At 43.2% G+C, this 20228-nt stretch overlaps 1 protein-coding gene across 1 annotated transcript; it reads right to left on the bottom strand.

Moving 5' to 3' along the window:
- Positions 1 to 6855: 6855 nt before the first annotated feature.
- On the bottom strand, positions 6856 to 18927 carry LOC137912999 (DNA primase large subunit-like). Its single transcript, XM_068757132.1, has 13 exons — positions 18783 to 18927; positions 18559 to 18667; positions 18059 to 18166; positions 17855 to 17975; positions 17316 to 17411; positions 16432 to 16569; positions 14560 to 14627; positions 14111 to 14183; positions 13706 to 13891; positions 9697 to 9823; positions 9395 to 9477; positions 7907 to 7975; positions 6856 to 7083 (listed from the first exon to the last, which is right to left on the bottom strand). Exons 1-13 carry the CDS (start codon positions 18925 to 18927, stop codon positions 6856 to 6858), a joined length of 1551 nt encoding a protein of 516 aa, XP_068613233.1.
- Positions 18928 to 20228: the final 1301 nt, after the last annotated feature.

A 20228-nucleotide genomic window follows, 5' to 3' on the forward strand; every position in this document is an offset into this window, starting at 1 on the left:
CTTTCAGGATTTCAGAACAAGCCAACATCTGCATTTTCCATGAAATTATGGATTATTGTTATTATGTTGGGGGTTTTTTGACACATTTTTCAGAAGGTTCCATTAAGACCTTATTTTCCAAAAAAATTGCGGGTTCTGACGATTACTTCATGGTGTGGGCTTTAAAGGGTTAATATGCTTCGTATAAAAGTCAAAGCAATTTGATTGTTTTTTCTGTTAAAGTTGACATACAGTAACCCAGTATATTTTTATATAAAAAAGTTAATAAACACTGCAATCTCCTTAAATTCAGAATTCAGAATGCTGAATGTGTAAAACTCCATCTAAACTCAATCAGGCAAATCAGGAAGCAATAGAAGACTCAGATGTGAGTGGCAACGATTAAAACCTTCTTACCAAAGCAAGCAGGAGTTGGGATGCTTTTAGCGACTAAGCTCCCCCCCCCTTTTTTTTTTTCTCTTAGGTCTAGTCAAACAGGAAGCGACAGCATGGCTGCAGGTGAAGCTTAGAGAGAGTGAGGAGTGTGTGTGAGCAGTTAATCACAGGAGCAGCGCCTCACACACATCTGTCAGGTTAATAAGACAACACCCCGGGGAGCGATGATGAGTTTACATACAGCTGCGGGAAATTTGCCTCCCATTTTGCAATCATCAGATTTGACACCTCTCCCAGCTAATTTTGTTTTCCGACTTCATGATTAGAGAATTGTTTGGCACGCAGATATTTTTTTTCTCTTGTACTTTTTCGCTTTATCAAGAGACCAGCATCAAATTAAAAGAGCTTGCCAGGCTTCACGCGAGTTGCACCAAATGCTGATGGGAGTGGAACTGACACCTCCATCTGGCATCAAGAGTCAGGCCAACAGGTACATCCTAACCATAATATATGTACCTCAATATGACGATTTCACTGTATTTGATGTGACTGTCTGTCTTTCAAAGGCACCGTTGTTTCCTCACAGCCATAGCGAAAAATGATTCCCTACCAGAAGGGGAGTTTGCATGTTTACTCTGTTCTACTTCTTTTATTCCACATATGAAAAGCATGCAAGTCAAACAAAAGGGAACGCTTCCTCCAATCATCCTTTCAGATGAAGCTGGCAGGCGAAGTCAAGGTTGCGTGAGTGAAAATGTGGTTTATTTTGCATATCAAAAGCTTGTGCAGGGAGAGAACCTTTACAGCGATGCGAGTTCAGTAAGCGATGAAAGACAACCACTGATTCAAATATACTTGACTATAGGATGACAAACAGACACGTAAAATGGGTTTGGGGGTAGTTCACCTGTGACGGAGCACGACGTCTGCCACATGCAGACTGCCACTAACGCTGCTCCTGCTTTGTGAGGCAGATTTTGTAGTTCCGCTTGAACTCTGCACCGCATTGATGCACAATGATAAATGAAAGTAGAAATGTGTTCGCTCACAGAAATGAATGTGAATTATGAACTTCAGGAACAGCTAGAATAAAAAAAACACATTTGAATTCAATCATTTAAATTTTTAAAGAAAAAAAACAGCAATGATTAAAGTTTGTGTGTGAGATGTGAAATAAATGATCCTATAAGTGCTTAAATTCCCATCCGGACTCCAGACAGGAGGGAATGCTGCGTAAAACAAATGGAAAATATAATGCAATTATTTGCCCCCCCCCTTGTGTCCCGTATCGCCAACGTGATAATGAGCCTGGCTGCCTGTCGTCCTTTCCTAGACATGTTTGTTTCATGCATGCCGATCTCAGTCAGTACATCGAAAAGGATTAGCAAATCGTCCCACTTGTGCTTTATGCAGTATTTCTTTTTTTTCTGGGGGGGGGGGGGGGATATAGTTTATATGATTGAAATGTCCGCCACTGCTGAAACTAGATTTAGTGTAAAAATGAACAAACAACTGAAGGACGCAACGTTTATTTAAAAGTAACTGGCAAACATCCAGGTTCAGAGGGCTCATAGTCGTGGAGTCCGGGTTCAGCCGCGGGTTTAGAATCGGAGGGGTCCAGGTCCAGAGGGATGTTAAGGTTTCCTCTTCGTTTTAACAAAGGGAAATAGGCAGGCCCGTAGGCGCTTGGAGGCCCCCTTCTTTACTTTTTGTTGGAAGCACCTGAAAAAGACAGAAATGGCATGTTTAATCTCTTCTCCTGGGCTTTTGGCGGCTGGACTGTAGAGAACACAGAAAAAAACAAACATTAAATATCACCAAATAAATCAGCTGTTATTACGTTGATCCAAATGTATTCGCCTCTAAACGCCCCAGTAATGAAAATCAGTCCAAAATAGAGGGAAAAGAAATCGGAAGATTCCAGGGTATTGCCCTGACCATGAATCGAACTGTTTAAACAAAGGAGATTTAAATGAGCGCCGCTAACAAAGCAGCTACCGTTCTGCTCCTGTCAAATGGGAGTTTGGGTTTGTCTGTTCAGACTTACCCGTCTACCTTAAATCTCATCTCACATCCAAGGCGGGCTGTGGACTCACTTTTCGGGTTTGAGGTCCCTGTGGGCAATCCCGTAGGCGTGGATATACGCCAACGCTAGGGTCGTCTCTTCCACATGGAGGCGGGCCAGGTCCAATGGAAGGGGTCAATTCCTTTGGAGCAGACGACCACAATCACCCCCTACGAGGTCAGAAGGAGACAGAGAACAGAGACAGTCAGCCATTAGATCTGTTGGGTCCAAACGTGTACTCGATACATGAAGTGTTAACGTGCGCTACACACAACACTTGTTACACGACCGATCAGCAACAACACACTTACCTTCCATGATCTCCATCACCATGCAGCTCTCTGTCTTGGTGTGAAAGGAGCACGGCATGGAGACAATGAATGGGCTTCTGGTGAAGGCCAGAATGCCTCGGTCCAAGCCCAGCCTGGGGGGGACGACGACACACTAACCCGTGCTTTACAGACTTCACGGCAAAGCGCTGACCCGTTGCCTTGCTGCTCACCATGGCAACAGACCTGTACGAGAGGCAAAAGAGAACGTCAGCATCCTCCGTGACTGGAGAGAGAATCAAGAGAGTCGGTAGGAACAAAAAACTTCTTATCCGACTCACCCAAAAGTGCCTTTACCAAGCAAATTCTGCACCTGGAAGTCGGATCCTGCAGCTCCCCGAGCGGCACTGCACGCCACACGACTCTAAAGACAGGAACGAGTCCAACCGTCAATAAATACAGTCTAGAACATATTACTGCACGTGAGGTGAAAAGACAGATTTAAATATGAGAGTATGGAAATATTTAGCATGAACGTAATAACTTCTTAAACATTTCTGATTATAATTTTATAATGTTTTATTGCTTTTAGATTATTGTTGTTAAGTGAATTGTGATTATCGTGTGCATCATGTTTTGTGTTGTCTTTGTGTGTGGACCCCGGGAAGACTAGTTCGTCACTTTTGTGGCAGCTAATGGGGATCCTTTCAAACAATAAAGAGAAGTCAAGATTCCCTTTGCAATCAGAGGACACTAAGAGGCATGAGGGCTCTCGCTGCCCCCCTGTGCCATCTATGACTGAAGGAACTGAGCAGTGCATTCCTGATGGAGAACCTTCTCTAATTTGTCCTGCAGCTCGGTGTAGAACTGCAGGTACGATCTGTAGACATGTGAGACTAAAATGAGCCAGCTCACCTGAGGCAGGGACTGGACCTCCTCCTCGCTCCTTTCGAGCAGCTCCTGCTTAAGCCTTGCCGTCTGCTCGTGGAGCTCCCTTTGGAAGGCGTCCTCCTCCTGAGCAAGCACTGCCATAAGATCTTGCTTCTTCCGGGAAGCCTCACCCCGCTGCTGCTCAACTATTCCCTTGAGCAGCCGTCTGTCCTCCAAGGAGGTGCGGAGTTGACTTTGGACAGCTCACAGAGCGCCTCCCTGTGGTGAAGGGCATTCAGCCCTGCCTCAGCGAGCTCCTGCTCTGTCTTTTGCAGGAGTTTTCGTAGGCAGACCACTTCGTCCTGGCTGTCCTGCCAGATCGCCTCCTCCTCCTCCACTCCCAAGACCACTTTCAGATCTGCTGTGCTGTGGATCTGAAGAGTCTTACCATGAACGATGGAATAGTACACGTCTTTGTTTAAGCGCGGCTTGGATGGAAGCTGAGCCGTTAAAAACTCAAACAGAATGACGCTGAGGGCCCACCGGTCAACTTGCTTCCCATGTCCGCTCCTCAGGACCATTTCAGGAGCCATGTAACCTGGAGGGGTCCAACCATCTGCAGGAAGAAATGAAGGAGAGGAATCCAAACCTGAGTAATAATCCCAGCAATGCACATTTGGTTGATGTAGAGAAGAAGAGAAGAGACTAACCTCAGAACCGCCAAACTCTGCGATGGCGTCCCGGCGACCCGGCTTTCCAACCAGTCTGGAGGTGGTCATGTTGATCTTGCCCATCCGGGCCGGGCTAAAATCTGAGACCTTGACATGGCCGGTGGAACCGATCAATATGCTGCAATGGAAAGAGCAGAAACACGACGGCCGCGGGCCAACCTGCCCTCAAGACGGGGAAAAGGCAACTGACCGCACCCAGCCGACGCTCCCTTCAGCCGGACAGAGAGAGCGGGACAAGGACCGAGAGAGGGGGGAGCGTCTATACGCCCCCCCCCTCATCAGTGGCTAACGCGCTACAGGTGCTCCCTCCCACACCTGCCTGCCTAATTACCCCCCCCCCCAGCAAGGAAGGCCTGCGCAACCAAGCCAACCATCCGGTTACACTGGGCTACATTCGTTAGCATGTCTGGCTAACCGCCCTTCTACGAGTCAGCGCGTTGCTACGTCATTACTGGACCAACTTCCGGGTCCAAGGAGGACCTAACCCGGCTGGTTTTGGTTGAATTGGAGAAAAGGCTACCGCTAAATTCAGGGAAGCTCGATCTAAATGTTTCTCTGGCGTTAGAAATAAAAACATAAAAATAAATAAATCCCGAAACAGAAACAATAAACCTTCAATCTAATCTCACGTCTGGGACGGGCTGTGGACTCACTTGTCTGGTTTGAGATCCCTGTGGACCAGGGGTCACCAACGCGGTGCCCGCGGGCCATGGTTTCTCAAGCGTTTGTATAAAATAAATACATTAATAAATTAATTTTACAAGAATTCCCCCAAAGTCCCAAAATAATCTATTTGTCCTCCCTCTAACAGGGAAACACTCCAGAGCCTCAGATCTGAAATGTGGAATGAAAGTTATCAAAAAGAAAAGGCTGCAGAGCATGACGCTTGCATTACAGGGATGTTTTCTATTCTTTAAGAATACAAAACAAAACATACAAATGCTTGAATTAACTCAAGCCACCCCTGGCAAATAAATCAAAGTGATGCAAATGTGGTCCCCTGGGTGACATCGCATTGAGAAGACGACAAAGATAAGAGCCATCCTCTGAATAGAGACGTACAATGGAGTCAAGGTTGAGTACCAAATACTACTGAAGAACGTCCCTTTGATTGGTTCTGGTGTTTTATCACATTATTAAACTATTCTCTGCAATGCACCTAAAGTTTGCTTCTTTTTTTTTTGGTTCATTCTAGTATTGAAAATGCTGTTGTAAAGCAAAAGCACTTGAGACAATTATGTTTGCAGCATTTATGAGCTCCAGATTGCAACACATTTGTAAAGCAGCAATGGAAGGCTGACATGCACGGATTGGCCCTGCATGTCAGCTACCATACGGGGTTCATGTCACACACGCTGGGATTACGTTTCTTGCCTGGTCAGATAAAACATCTTGTCCCCAAGAACCCCTTTGGCCTGTGAAGAGAGGTAAATGATGAGACTAGATAAAGCAAGTTCACAACCGACTGTAAAGCCGATTGGAGACGGGCGCCATCACAGAGCACTGCCTGCCCAGTCTCAGAATTTGCCCGCTTTGTCAAATGTAATCAAGCTCAAACCAACACTAAACATCAAGGGAGCCCGGCTGTGCACTGTTATCCAGTTTCCTTATTAGACCGAATAAATTCTCTCCATGTCAAGCACCGCGCCTGGATTTGAACTTCATTTAATTCCAAATACATGCAGCTCTGGTGCATGTTCGGATTGTGTCAGAAAGCTTGAAAACTGAAAGGCCTGCAGAGCAAATAAGCATGTGATAAAAAAAAAAAAAAAAACTGACACCCTCTGGGAGATAGAATTAGATTTCCAATTAAAAATCATTAAATTACAAAAGGCTTTCATTCAAAGGAGGATTCCTAACATTCCGTCCTGTCTGTTCGTGTTCGGTGCGTCGAACCGGATCAGAAGTCAGAAATCTTGCGAGGCGTTCTGTGAGAATAGAAGTGGAAGCTCCAAAAGAACAAAGTCAAAGCAGCTGCTCCCAACTTTGTACCCAATTCACACATTAGATAGACGTTAGAGAGGGGAGAGGGGGGGGGGGGGGTTCCTCCTGACCGCGAGCGCCGTGCAGAAGTCGCATTGTGTGTGCTATGAGGCAACATAATACAGCTGTGGAAATTGTTTATTTTCATCCATCCTTCTGCCACCATTCATCCAAACTCCTGCCAGCAAACACAATGACATTGTTTTTGAGACAGCTGGGAAATGTTCTAGTCCTTACTCCCCCCCAAAAGCACCTCCACTGCCAAAGCGCCGTGCTCCGAGGCTTCGGCTAAACAATCCCCAGTTGAGCCCGAACGAACCGCTGAGAGGATTTCACACCCGGGTCGAACGACAACATTAACAATGTTCTTCTCCCTTAAAAGGTCAATAATACATTTCAACGTCTTTTAAAGGCTGTCTGTTGTTCAGTTCTCCATAATGTTGCCCCTACGTTAAGCAGCATTTGATCATGTTGAGAATAAGATGAAGCGGTAATGGAGATAGGAAATTTTAATACACACTGAATTCAGAGAAAGATACACATAAAAAAAAAAAAAAAAAAATCATTCATCTTGGAAGAAAGAGTCCAGCTCCTCCGTCGACTCCGCCGGAGCCTCGGCAGCGCTTGCCGTTTGCTCCAGAGCGGCGCTGGATGCTCTGGAAGCAGCACCTTCCTGTGATCTCTGTGGCGCGTCCGTGTCTCTCTTCATGTCCTTGCCGCCTCCCAGCACTTTTTGGCTCTCTATAAAGTACTGATTTGGATGACTAAGCGAGAAATTGGCATCCTCGATCTGCTCAGAAACACAAGACAGGAAACGGCTAAGCTTCTGAGGAGTGGCGCGTTCGCCGTGAAGCGATTCAATGCTATTGAACCTGTAATGAGATTCATTGCATTGAACACGGCGTGAAGTTCATGAACAATCTACTCATTTAGTAACATTAATGGCGACGGCAGGTTTTCAAAAACAAAATTAGCGCGCCAAGTCATCGTCGTTGGCGTTTCATCACAGAACGGAGACGAAATGCCCCATTCGAGAAATAAAATGTCAAAATCGCTCACGGTTAGTAAAAATCTATGAGCCAATTAACAGAAGTTCAAACTCTTCCTGCGACCTTTTCAAAAAGCTTCAAACAATTACATTATTTTGTTTGATGTTTTCAAAGCCAAAATTAAGATCACTAAAGACCCATTTCACTGTTACTTCTACCCTTTGAACCACGAGAGAGGAGGAGTTATCTGAAAGAAAATTAAATGACTTGAAGGGCATTTATTCATGGCTTTGCACAAATATTAAAACGACTCTGCAGGGGTTGTTGAAACGATTCGTTCTCTCCAGCTCCTGGGATTTCTGAGCCGTACCTCTTACAAACATGATCCTCCCGCCAAAACCATTTTATCTCTCACAGTGGGCGCATCTGATAAACAACACTGTACATACATGTAGGAGCCGAATTCCACGTCATCGTCTTTAAAGTTAACTTCAGTGTGTGTGTGAAAAACATATCCATCTGGGAAATCCCAGATCCAGTTTCACGTAAAAACGCGACACAATAAAACAGTTTTTGTTTCCATCGCCACGGTTACATCTCCATCCGATGATTCTGAACACTTACGTTGTGCGTGAGCTCGAAGTACTTCTGGCAGGCCATCTGGTAGTGCATTCCTTTAACCAGCTCCAGGATCTGCAAGAAACACGAAGAGCAGTTCAAGGACAATGCGTTATCTTTGAATCGGTTCCTGCTCTTTTGAATTGTTACTGTGACAGTACCTTTATTTTAAAAAAATTAAAGAAGCTTTCAGTCCACACACATTCTTCAATTCTTTGATTTTAACTTCTTGTAAATCTCAAAGATTTCTTTTAGGGATTAATTTAACAATTTCATCCCTTCCTTAGTTTCGGCTCTGGTTGCGTCATAAACTCTCAGACTGTTGCACCAACTCCAGGGTTGTGTGAGAGACAGACCGTTCTGTATCCAACGCTTTCATTATTCCCCTTATAACTGAAGGCCATCTCCATTGTGATTCTCCCACAGGTACGCTCAACGTTTATTAGTCTCTGCCAGATATTTTAGGCTTTATTATTTTCTTTAATGGCAGACCAGGAACATTTTCAAAAATTAAAAAAAAAAAAAAAAAAAGAAGACAGATAATGAAGGGAAAGCGCTAGCTGTGCTGAGGCCTTCATTTCTATTGTGTCTCATGCAAACACGGCAGACGTCACACATCCTGATGGTTTAGCATACACATCTGTCTTTTCAGGAATAAACCACTATTGTGTCATATTGCCCTGTAAAAAAAAATAAAACTGGGGCGGGGGGGAAATAAACAAACAATCAATGCAACTTTGATTTCAGTGAATAAAAATTGAGCTTTGTTGATTGAGGGATCAATCTTTGTATATTGTGAAAATCTCAAACTGCTCTGGTATTCTTGTGTTGTTGACATTTAGTTTTACGAACAAAGTCAAAATAAATGATTAAATTAATCTTCCACCTTGTCAGGTCATTTTTAAATGTGCCCAAGGCTTTGTTTCTGATCAAATCGATGGAAAACAAATTACGCCCAATCATCTGTACTTTATTTTTAATGTTAATTGGAAAATGTAAGCCCGACAGCAACCTAAACTAAGAAGGCGCATTATTACAACATCTCACCCAATAAACATCAGCATTTTCACATTGACATTAGCTTAAAGAACAGATGCAAGTGCATTCTCAGTATTTCGCTGCGCTCAGCATGACAAAGCCAGTGTCAGCACATTGTGTGTGTGTGTGTGTGTGTGTGTGTGTGTGTGTGTGTGTGTGTGCGTGCGTGCGTGCGTGCGTGCGTGCATGTACACGTACGTCTTCTTAAGGAGTCAGTAACAAGTTGGTGTCTGTCAGATGTCCTGGGGTGTTTAGTGCCAAGTTGTTTTCTCTACACTTTAGATACAGCAGATGAAACATTATCAAGACTCGGCCTCTAAGACTCACCTTTTTAAAAATAAAAATAAAAAACCCATAAACAAAATACATTTATATTTGAGTTTAAGAAAATCAGGGGAGAAATATAATCCAGAGGACTAGTGATGGCCCTTTCAGTGCTGAGGGGACGGCACCCACCTGAACGATTCCACTGGGGGACACCTTGTAGAACTGAAGCTTCTGCTTCAGCAGTTCCGGATCGCTGTGTCGGAAGGGACATCCTACAAAAGTAAAATGAATCAAGGCAAATAGTTATAAACATATTAAGCAAGCAGCATGTCTGTTTAAATATTTAGCATGCATAAAGAGTCTGGTAATTATGTCCACAATCAGATGCATCACTGTCCCCAAAGCCAGAGTTTTAAAACAAGAGGCCTGATAATGACAGCTGGGTGGCTCGTCACACGGGTAATGGCTCCTTCCAACAGCTGCCGACTCACCATGATGGTCGCCTTGGCTGGGTGGGTTTGACAAAATCACCTTCATGCAACTGTAGGGGGTGTAGTCGGTTCGCTTGCCTTCTTTGCCAAACATGTGGCGGATGCTGTAGGCATATGCTTTGTCAAACTGCAGCCGGGGAGGGAAGACGGGGGGGGGGGGGGAGACGGAGAAGGCATTAGTGGGGACGAGAGTGTAAGCGGGACATGGTTGGGGTGAAAAGAGACATCGTCATATATCACGTCAGCTTTGAGAGGGTGTTTTCCTACATGAAATATGGAGCCATTAGAGAGGAGCTGCTGCAGCAGCACACACTCGAGATAGTCGAGTTATGGATCCTGTAATGTGACCATCTTCCCATCATACTTTCTGCCCCTTGTCCTGTCGAGCACTTTCAACAATATGAAAACTATAATTTTAGGTAAACGAACTGGGGAAGGAAGAAACTGATTCAGGTGAATGTGCACACCGTGGAAAGTTACCAACGTGTTCCGCTGATCCCCGTCAAAAACGGCACGGCGCTGGGAGGTATTGATGACACATTTATGTCCATGCGTTTTTTTGGCATTTCGACCAATGAGAGTCGCCCCGTCTAAACTTCCCAGAGGAGTTCATTTATTTTTTCTCTTATTATCCAGCGTTCACCAGAAAAGGAACAACCTGTGAAAACTTGTGTTCTTCAGTTTGATTTGAATACATTAAATTGTTATTTTTACAAGACATTTGTCGATTACAGATGCACCCTGACAAAAATAAAATAAAACATGAAAGTCAGGAAGGGCACAAGTGAACCGTATCAATAAACTTTAGGTGCCTGACTTATACAAGCCTTCACGTTATCTTCTGTCCAAACCCTCCGTACTTTTTGCCACAAATTCTCAACCATAAACCCTTTTTTATACGCACAGCACTTACGTGCAACCATAAAGAATGAATTATATGGAGCCGTCCTCTAAAAATCAAACAGTAATACACACAGTGGCAGAACACTCATCACTGCACCCATCATAACACAGTAATGACGCCACAAAACCATTCGAGCTGCTAAAGAGACAAGCGGCAGCGCAATTAAAAAGTCCATAAAATCTTCCTTAAGTACAATCAATTAAATATTAATCACAAAGAGTTCCTAAGGATCCAGAAAGCCATTTCCTCATTAACAACCTCTTACTCCATTAAAACAAAGTCTGAAACTCCAATGGCATTAAAGTATGCTCATTATGTATTATGTGAAATAATTAGCACATTTAAAAAGGACTTACAAATGGTAAGGTAGCAAACATCATTTTCCAGGTGGGACTGGAGGTCTCACTTACGTTCTTGCTGAATGTGCTGATAAAGCTATAATTTATATATCAAACATCAGATTATAAAATAAGACGATCAGAAATCGACTCGTCTTCAGCCACTTGATCCGGGTCACAGATTTATGCTGAAGCCTATCCCAGCTGGCATTGGGCAGGAGGTGGGGTACACCCTAGACAAGTCGCCGGTTTGACGCAGGGCCACACAAAGACAAATATTCACTCTCATTCACACACAATGTTAGGGAGTCCGATTCACCTCGGTTTCTAGTTTTTGGTGGTGGGAGGAAGCCGGAGAACCAATGAGAACCCACACCGATACGGGGTGAACGTACAAACACATTTAATTTGTCCTCAATAACTGTATTCAGATTCCTCTCAGTTGTTCGTCCCCGTCAGATGCTGTCCGATGCACTTTGCAATTTCATCTCCACTTGTCCTATTTCTCACGCAAGACGAGTCATCCTTTAAATCACAACCAACTTGCATTCCTACACTTCAGATAGTCCTGAATATTCTCCAATATAGCCGACCCCCGTATCAAGGGCATTCATAAAATGCAAACACAAGGACAAAAGATGCATTAGAGGAGCAGAGCACAGCGCTTCTCCTGCACACCTTAGCTTGGGGGGCTACGTTGCTAGCATCCCCCAGACTCTAGGACACGTTCATAAAAACCTGCGGCGATAGACAGAGAAATAGGACACAATCAAAGGATCAAAGGGATTATGTGTGTGTGTGTGTGTGTGTGTGTGTGTGCGTGCACTTGGCATTGCTTCTTAGGCTGAGTCCGTGGTAACTGATATGCTTGTATTGTAGCTCCAATTGCATTTGTATTTAAAACCATTAAAAATACTTTGCTTCCTAATCTGCACTGCCGGCCTTTCGGAACGTGTAAACAAAACACGTTCAGGGTCTACAAAATGCTGGAAAAGGTGGTTTTTATAGGGCCATTTGCACACACTGCACAACAAAAAGGCAGCAGCGATGAATAAGAACTGCAAAGGACCTAAAACACTGAAAAGCCTGCTGCTCCCAAACCTAAAATTGTGTCAGTGTGCTTTATACCTCGTAAAACAGTTTCACAGACCGTTGCTGTTGCTGCACCGTAATATGTCAAAAGCCATCGCTATAAATATAGATTTACTAACTGTTCAGCTCAGGGTCTCAACCAAGGTTCTGGTTTTTGTTGCATTATAAATATTTGTATTGTGCCAATGCATCCAGAGCGTCATTGATCCCTCGTCTTCTCTCTCATCTTTGGGGGAAATAAATACTCAAATGCTTCTGGGATTTAAAGGTTTTTTCCAGGTGTGTATCTGTTGAACTGTTTTACTATTAGATAAGATCCTCCTTCCTTTTCGTATTTTTTCTTTCGTCTACTGATGATAGTAGCCTTCATAACTAAGAATAATCTAAAACCTGCTTTCACATAGTGAATTCCTCACGAAACAAGATCCACAGTCCACAAATTCTCATTTACATAGTTTAACACCTGGCAGGCTACTTTTAAATCCACTGACTATTACCTTTGACAAAAAAACAACAACAACCACTCAGGATTCTAATTTGTAGCTAAGCTATAAGAGTGGTTGAAAAATGGTTCTGGCTGATGCAAATAAATTAATCTGAAGTTTACATTTATTAAACAAGCAGTTTACAAGCTGTTCTCGCCCCCCAAGGCAACAAGATGTGGTTCAAACAGACACTCCTCTAAGTGAATAGGCTAACATCCTCGGTAAGAAAAACGGATAAACCAAGTCGACTTCATCAATTCTCCCACCGACTCCAGTCCAATTTTACATGGCCTCTTCCTCCAAGCCTTCCTTTCGGCATCGCTGCCTCCCATCTTTTTTCTCTTTGCCTGTTGCATACTAATGAGCAGGCTTTGTGCATCCTGCCACAAAGTGCGGTCTTTGACGTAGCACATACATCATTATAAAGCTGCAATCTGGCCGGCACTGTTCCGCTGCCAGCGCTGGCTTTTTGTGCAGCACATCGCATCTTCTTTATGAGCTTTTCCACCAAGCCGCCTCAGAAATGCGGAACCAGAGGCCGGCAGAACGGACCTCTTGTAACAGAACGCAGCGGATCCATACGCATCGTCGCTGTTCCTTTTGCAACCAACGATTACTAACAATGTGAAATGTATTTACAAGATGTTGACATTCATGTCGCCTCGGAGGAAAACACTACAGTAATGTGGATTGACAGCACTGCCCCCCCCCCCCCCCAACCATCCCATGTAGATGTGGCAAGGAGCACATACTGACAAAGCTTTCACCTTGGCTGGGTGGATTTCCTGTTGCTGTACGCTGCCGTTTCTACTGGTGGGACTCGGGAAGCCCGTCATCATAGAAGCTGATATTCAGGGCATCTTTGACAGGACCTGCATTCGAGAGCGGGTCCCGTCTCTTTGTCTGTCGAGCACAGCTTTGCCTTCAGTGTCGATTAGGCTATTAATAGCGGATTGAAACTTGTCACCGTGCTGTTGGCAGGACACTCGGTGCGGCTACAGCGTGGACTACGGATGCGTGAGAAGAGCTTGAAACGCATCACTTGTATAATAAAACCTCCTAGAGAAAAGTTAGATCTGCGTAATCGTGGAAAATAATGAAAATCACGCCGACTAGCAATCCACAAAACCAACATGTGATCCATAAGTCCAAAAACATTTCCGTACCTATATTCACGCCGTCGCCATTACCTTGTCTGCATCCACCTTGCCTCGTATGAACTCTGACCTCCAGAACTGCAGTGCCTGCTCCAGAGAGAGGCCGATCCCTTTGAGGAAGAGGCCGTACTGCATACGACCACCGTGGCGGAGGTGGTGGCTCCCTCGCAGGCCCTGGTGGAGCTGCTTCATACACAGCGGGAAAGACTTTCCTGCAAGCTGAAGAACAGACACGCAGTAAGAGAACCGGATCTACAACTTTAACTACTTGTATTCTTAATCTATGGGATTTACTTTAAACATAATATTAAACCATTGATTAATTTACCCACGACTAAAAATAAAACTAAAAACTAATTCTGGCCCTTAACGGAATACATCCCCAAGCAAACGGCCGCTCGAACCTGCCGCCTGACAAAGATGGACGATGCTGCTCACCAAATCGATTTGCTCCAAAGAGATCTTCCCAACATTTTTCTGGATGCTGTAATCTTGCCCCACATAGGCATGACTAAAACAAACACAAAAAACAGGGCCGTGACAATTCAGATTTATTTATTTTAGGAATATTAATAAAAACTTAGAGGCTGCGTTTCCTCAACGTACCAAATTATACAAGATGTTAAAACTGGTAACTTTACTATTCCATACTGGGTTATGTTTTATTGGTTAATCCACAACAACCTGGCAAAATGACTTCCTTCACCCAGGAAGTCATGCTGTTCATTTAAGGTTGATGCGACGTGTTCCTCTAAACAGAGCTTGGTACCCACAAGTTCACACATCTGGACAAATCTCCAATGTCCGTTGTCCCCAAAATAAACCCTTCCCAATCTCCATTTCCACAGAATGCTGTTAAAGTGGCAGCAACATTGTTAACTGCTTACCTGAGGTGGTTGAGGAGCGGCTGGAGCCGTTCATCAGAATGCACCGCTGGTAAGGAGCGGGCGGTCAGCTGCAAAGGAGATGACATCATAACCACGCGTGTGCAACAGCAAACAATTCAAATTGAGCAAAAAGGTAAATAAGATTTGCCTGGATGTAAAACGTGGCTACGCTCGACTCTCAGAATGCTCAAACGGACTTTCCGAGAGTTGATCTGATCCCAGAATACGTGCACAGAAACGTGGGCCTCAAAGCTCCCCGAATATTTTTCATATGTTCTCATTTCTGAGAAATAAGTTCACACTTTGCCCTGGGAATAAAATAAGACTCTACTCTGAACATTGCCGTCTGTGAAGGCCGACAGCGTTTTGTTCTCAGTGTAGTACAGAAAGACATTGTTTACGGTGTTCGTGTGCAGGACAAGTCCTCCATCGTGGGACAGGCCCTTATTTTACAGGTTTAAAAACAAACACATAAAAAGAGCAACTTGGTCGAGTTCTGCCGTTCTCTCATTTCGAGGTAATTATCCGGACCACTAACTGTTGGAACGAAACGGCGTTCCAGAGCCATTTTTCTTGTAACGGCGCCATCTTGACTGTTTTTGTTCTACTACCGTCTAATGGTTATTCCACTCCGCTGGGGACAATGAGAGGACACAGTAGAAAAGGTGTCATTAAAAAGGCATGAAAGTGAAAGCTGCCTCTCCATATGACTATAGCTAATGGTCGGATCTTGGATGTGTAATTTGGTGAAAAAAATAATAGAACTATAGCACGCTGATTTTGTTTGTATGCAGGTGTAAGACACTGAAAGGACTCGTGGAATCGTGTTTATAAAGCACTTTTTTAGATTTTCTGGATAACTCAGACATTGTCTGAGTTATCCAGAAAATCACTCTCTCGGGTGAAATGGTTCCCATTTCAAAAACTGATCACATCCGTCACAGCTTGTCTTGGTCTCTGACCATTTGTTTCAGTAGGGTGTGAAAAATCACAACAAAATGCTGTAAAATATTCCCTCGGTTGGGTCAAATGTCCATTTCAATTGATAATGTGTGATATGTCGATCAAAACGTTCCACTCAAAACACATATTTTAGCACTGGAATAATGAATCCTTCCTGCCGTGCACTGTGGATCTCATTCACTTCATTAACAGAATGATTCTTTTCATGGATTATGGTACTGCCTGGTTGATGAACACGGATTCTCCGGTTCCCTGGGCAGAACCCCTCATCCCGGTGAACCTGTCTCCTCACATGTAGCATAAAGAATGCCTCTAGTTACTCAAACATCATGCTGCACATCCTGCAGGGCATTCTCTGCGATGCTCAAGTGTTGTTGATATTGCGCCTTCGTAGACCCCCCCCCTTCTGCAGCCTAAAAAAGACACGCCTGCAGGGACAACAACAAGTCGCTGTCCCCAGTCTTTCCTCCAGTCATTTTATGTCCGTACCGTGCATACTTAGTCCCCTCGTGTGAACCCTGCATTCCTCTAGCTTCCCTCGGGGCACGACAGGCTGCACTAATATTTTTTTTCCCTTGTGGATTTAACGTATTTGGATAAATTATATGCACCAAAAGTGGACATTTCACAAAGCCTTGTAAAATACAATGCAAAACAAAGATGTGAAGAATGTCAAAAAGGATGTTCATTAAATTCCGCTATGCTTTTCTCGTTCGGAGCTGTTGGTCTATTGGACTGCATTTTACTGTGAAGCATACAACTATAGATTTAAACACAAATGCATTCAAATACTGGACCTGCATTAAAGTGGCTTAAACAAACACATTCATTTGCACGTGAGCTTTCTGTAATAATGCATTGCAATCATTATTGGACATTTCAAGAAGACAAAGAGCTGGAGACACTTACTGTAAGAGCTTTAGAAAGCCTCATTCTGAAATCGTTCAGCACAATGGCGACAATGTCCTGGTGAGGGATATAAACATAGCCGGCTTTGAGATACGCCTTCCTGGTTCTCAGCAGATCCAGGGCATCTTGAAAGGGAACCTTTAAAATAAAAGTTAAATGTCTTTATGTTAATGCATTCAAAATATAGAGGCACTAATGCCCAGCTTGCATGCATGGTGGGCATCAAGACAAATGTGGTTGCTTAAAATGCAACCTAAGGAATAAGAATTATTCCAATGGTGTTAAAAAGGAATAGGATTTACATTAACTCAAAGAACAAGACGATAATCACTAAGCTGTAAATGTACATTTACATCTGACAGAATATCCCTCTCTTTCCAAAATCACTGAAGCTCTTTCTGTCATTTCAACCAATCTTAAATTGACACTATCAGAAAGAGTGGAGGAAATGTGTGTGATCCCAATTCTTACTTCAAGATGCCTCTAAATTGGGCCCAAATTATGCAGACAGTTTAATTCATCCAGGTAAATCAACTAAACTGTGCTTGAGCAGTTTTTAATAAAGTCAGAGGAGTATGTTTGAGATTGAGATCTGCTTTACTTTAAAACTCAAATGTGTATAATTATGTTCAAGTTACCTTCCAATGGAGAAGGGAACACACTTAACACAAAATAAAGAGGACAGTTTTAAGTGAAAAAAACATTTCCTGCATGTCTATTCACAATCGTCACTGTTGCAAAATCTGGAATATAGCCTGTTACCTAATTCCATCATCTATGTGAGAATTAAAGGGATAGGAATCAAGAATATTATTGGTTATAACATCATTACATTCAATCTCATAAGAGAGAGAGAGAGAGAGAGACAGAGAGGAGTGACTCACTTTGTAGAAGTCCTGATCCTCCACAGTGATTCCACTGACGCCATAACTGGAGTTGATGAGTTCATCGCGCAGAGATTTCTTCTCCTCTGCGCTGATCTGAAAAGTTATTAAAGAGGAAAGCGATTCAGTGAAAAGAAGCAGCGCGTCAGTATTAGCATAGCGAAGGTTTGGCCTCATGGAAAACAAAGATCGACAATGAGAGCACGTCAGCGATTTCTTTAGTTTGGTATAGCAACACGGTAAAAAAATAGAAACTAGCACAGAGTAACGATTCACATGTCGCTGAGGAAGTGCGTTCCTGTACATTTCACAAATAAAAATGATTTCGATCACTATTTAAGGATCGGCTCATGTCGTCTTGCAGAGATCAAACAGCGCCATCTAGTGAAAACAACGTTTGAAAGCATGTTGCAATGGATGCGACGCATGGCTCGCAACTTTTAATAATATTGATAATTAACTTGTGTTTCGAGTGAACCTATTTATATTTTTAAGTAGCAAACAAACGTTCAAAACACGTCAGCAATGGAAGAACGTACCGTGTCATATTGCAGATTATTTCTGTGGAGGAATTCAAGCTTTTGTTGCGATGCCAAGGTATTGAAGCGGGAGCGGAAAAGATCAATTTCCTGCTGTATGAACCATCGCCTCAGGTCCTCCCTTAAAGATGATTAGAAACAATCATTGATCCCAAAATGCACCCAGCATTTGCAGCAAATATGTCATTGTGGCTACAGGCCTACGTTTGGCAGTAGGCAAGTCTGAGAATGAAGTGAGAGATGTGGTCCTTTCTTCGTTTATCATATTCACTTGGTCCGCTCTGGGATTTTCTGTCGTCCTGTAGTGATTGAAACAGGTTAAACACTAAAATACGGCTCTCACTACTCGTTCGTTTTCAATGCTCCAGTCTAAACAAAAGAAAATACACACATTTATATTTACTTCAGACATGTTTACAACATGGATGAGTTTGTAATGCAGAAATATTTTGACACGTAAACACACTTGCTGAGCACTTTTCTCTTTTTGCATTGCTATATTCTCTCATTTTATCCACATAATTTAAATATAAATGGAAACAGCACAGCAGCACCCCTGTATTAGAATGCATTAGTTTTAGGCATGTGTACTTAAAAAAAAGGAGCAAATCTGTGTCATTATCCAACTACAAATACAATGGAATACGGTGTATAGCCAAGTTGTGTTGTTTCGACGCCTGCAGTGTTTAAACACACTCACATCCTCGAGTCTGTGGGGAAAGCTCAGCGCTTTGGACTCAATAACCAGCTTCTTAGAGTACTCCTCCGACATCTTGACTTGGCTCACTCCCAGAGCCTCAACAGCCTTCAACACTGCGGAAGCATTTAAAAGTAAAACACAACATTTAATGTCAACACTTTAACATGCATTTCCCAACAGCAGAGAAATCGTTTTCTACAGCAGACCGTCATTAAACCGAGGTCTTACATTTCAGCCTGTCCACAGCAAATGTCTCAAATTCACTGAGAGCCATGTTTTCAAGAGGAGGCTGCACGTAGAACTGCAGCGCATGAGCGTACAGCTCCGTCTGGGGGCTGATGTTCAGCTTCCGTCTTCTCCCGCCGAACTGCATGATTCCTGCTAGTAAACAATAAAGAACGCTTTTATTAGCACAAAATAAACGCATCATTCATCATTAAAGACCGCTTCTCAACGCCAGCCAGCGAAACACGTCCCAAGCGACGGCTAACTAACAGTTAGCTAGCTAAAACAACACACGTAACATCGTAAGACGAGTCGGAGAACAACACGTAAATGATTGTATTCTAGTTGTGTTACCGATTAGACAATGGACGATCTGATTCTTTAGCTCAGTCCCGCCAAACAAACCCGCGTAAACGATGACGATTTGTAGTCAATCCAGGAAGAGAAAGTCTGTCATAAGGTGGAAGCGCTTGGTTAGTTGTTCGGCCTGTCTCGCCCTGGCTCCCATTGGTTCAAAATGAACTTGCGGGGCAATATGTGACTTAAAACAAACGCACCCAGAACCAGCGGGTCTAAAACGCCACAAACACGGCGCGAATCCTTTCTTCTTCTTTTCCTCGCTCTTCTTTAAATAACAAATGGCCCCTTAGTATATTTATTACGAATTAAAACAATTAGTAAGCACATCGGTTCATGAGATTGAAAGCCTGTGCCACCAAATGAGTTTATTGAGAACGTGAATAATTCACATAGACACACACCTACAAAGAACATGCAACGAGATGCTGCGGTGCCAGCCATCTTTGGTTTACCATAGTGTCTGAAAGTAAGCCAAATTCTGTAATGGTCAATATATTTACAAATGCCATGACTGGACAAAGGTGATTTAATATCCTGCAAAGTGCTACTTGATTACAGATGTTGTGGAGACTGTATACTGTAGAATGGAAGTGAACAGCTGAATTTTTATTTGTGTTAAATATAATTGGATTTCATTTCCTAATATAGTACAGTATAAAATACATTCATTTTTTTATGTGTGTTGCATTATATATTATATTTTGAAAACCATACAATCATATCTTAATGAGGTTAAAGGAATTTAGATTTTAAATTACGTCTTCTGATTCACAATAGTAGTAAAAGAAATGCTGAAAAGCTGATCAGGAAGAAGACGTCGCGTAACTATCTTGCATTGTATGCTCTTTGTCTGCAGCCAGGCAACAGGCATGAGCGAACGAGCCATTTGCCTACTTCGCTGCTCTCACGCGCAATGTACTGTCGCTAGCTGGAACGCAAGGATAGCGTCGTTTTTTCCGTCCCGGAATTGTCTGATATTTTACCTTCTTGTCGAAGTTAATGAAACTTAAAATGTCAGTCTGAGCTAGCGAGCATTCGGTCTGCGCAGTCACAAGTTAAATGCCATTAGCGAGTGAAGGGGGAGGCTTT

This window comes from Brachionichthys hirsutus, unplaced genomic scaffold (assembly GCF_040956055.1).
Source record: "Brachionichthys hirsutus isolate HB-005 unplaced genomic scaffold, CSIRO-AGI_Bhir_v1 contig_796, whole genome shotgun sequence".
Lineage (NCBI taxonomy): Eukaryota > Metazoa > Chordata > Actinopteri > Lophiiformes > Brachionichthyidae > Brachionichthys > Brachionichthys hirsutus.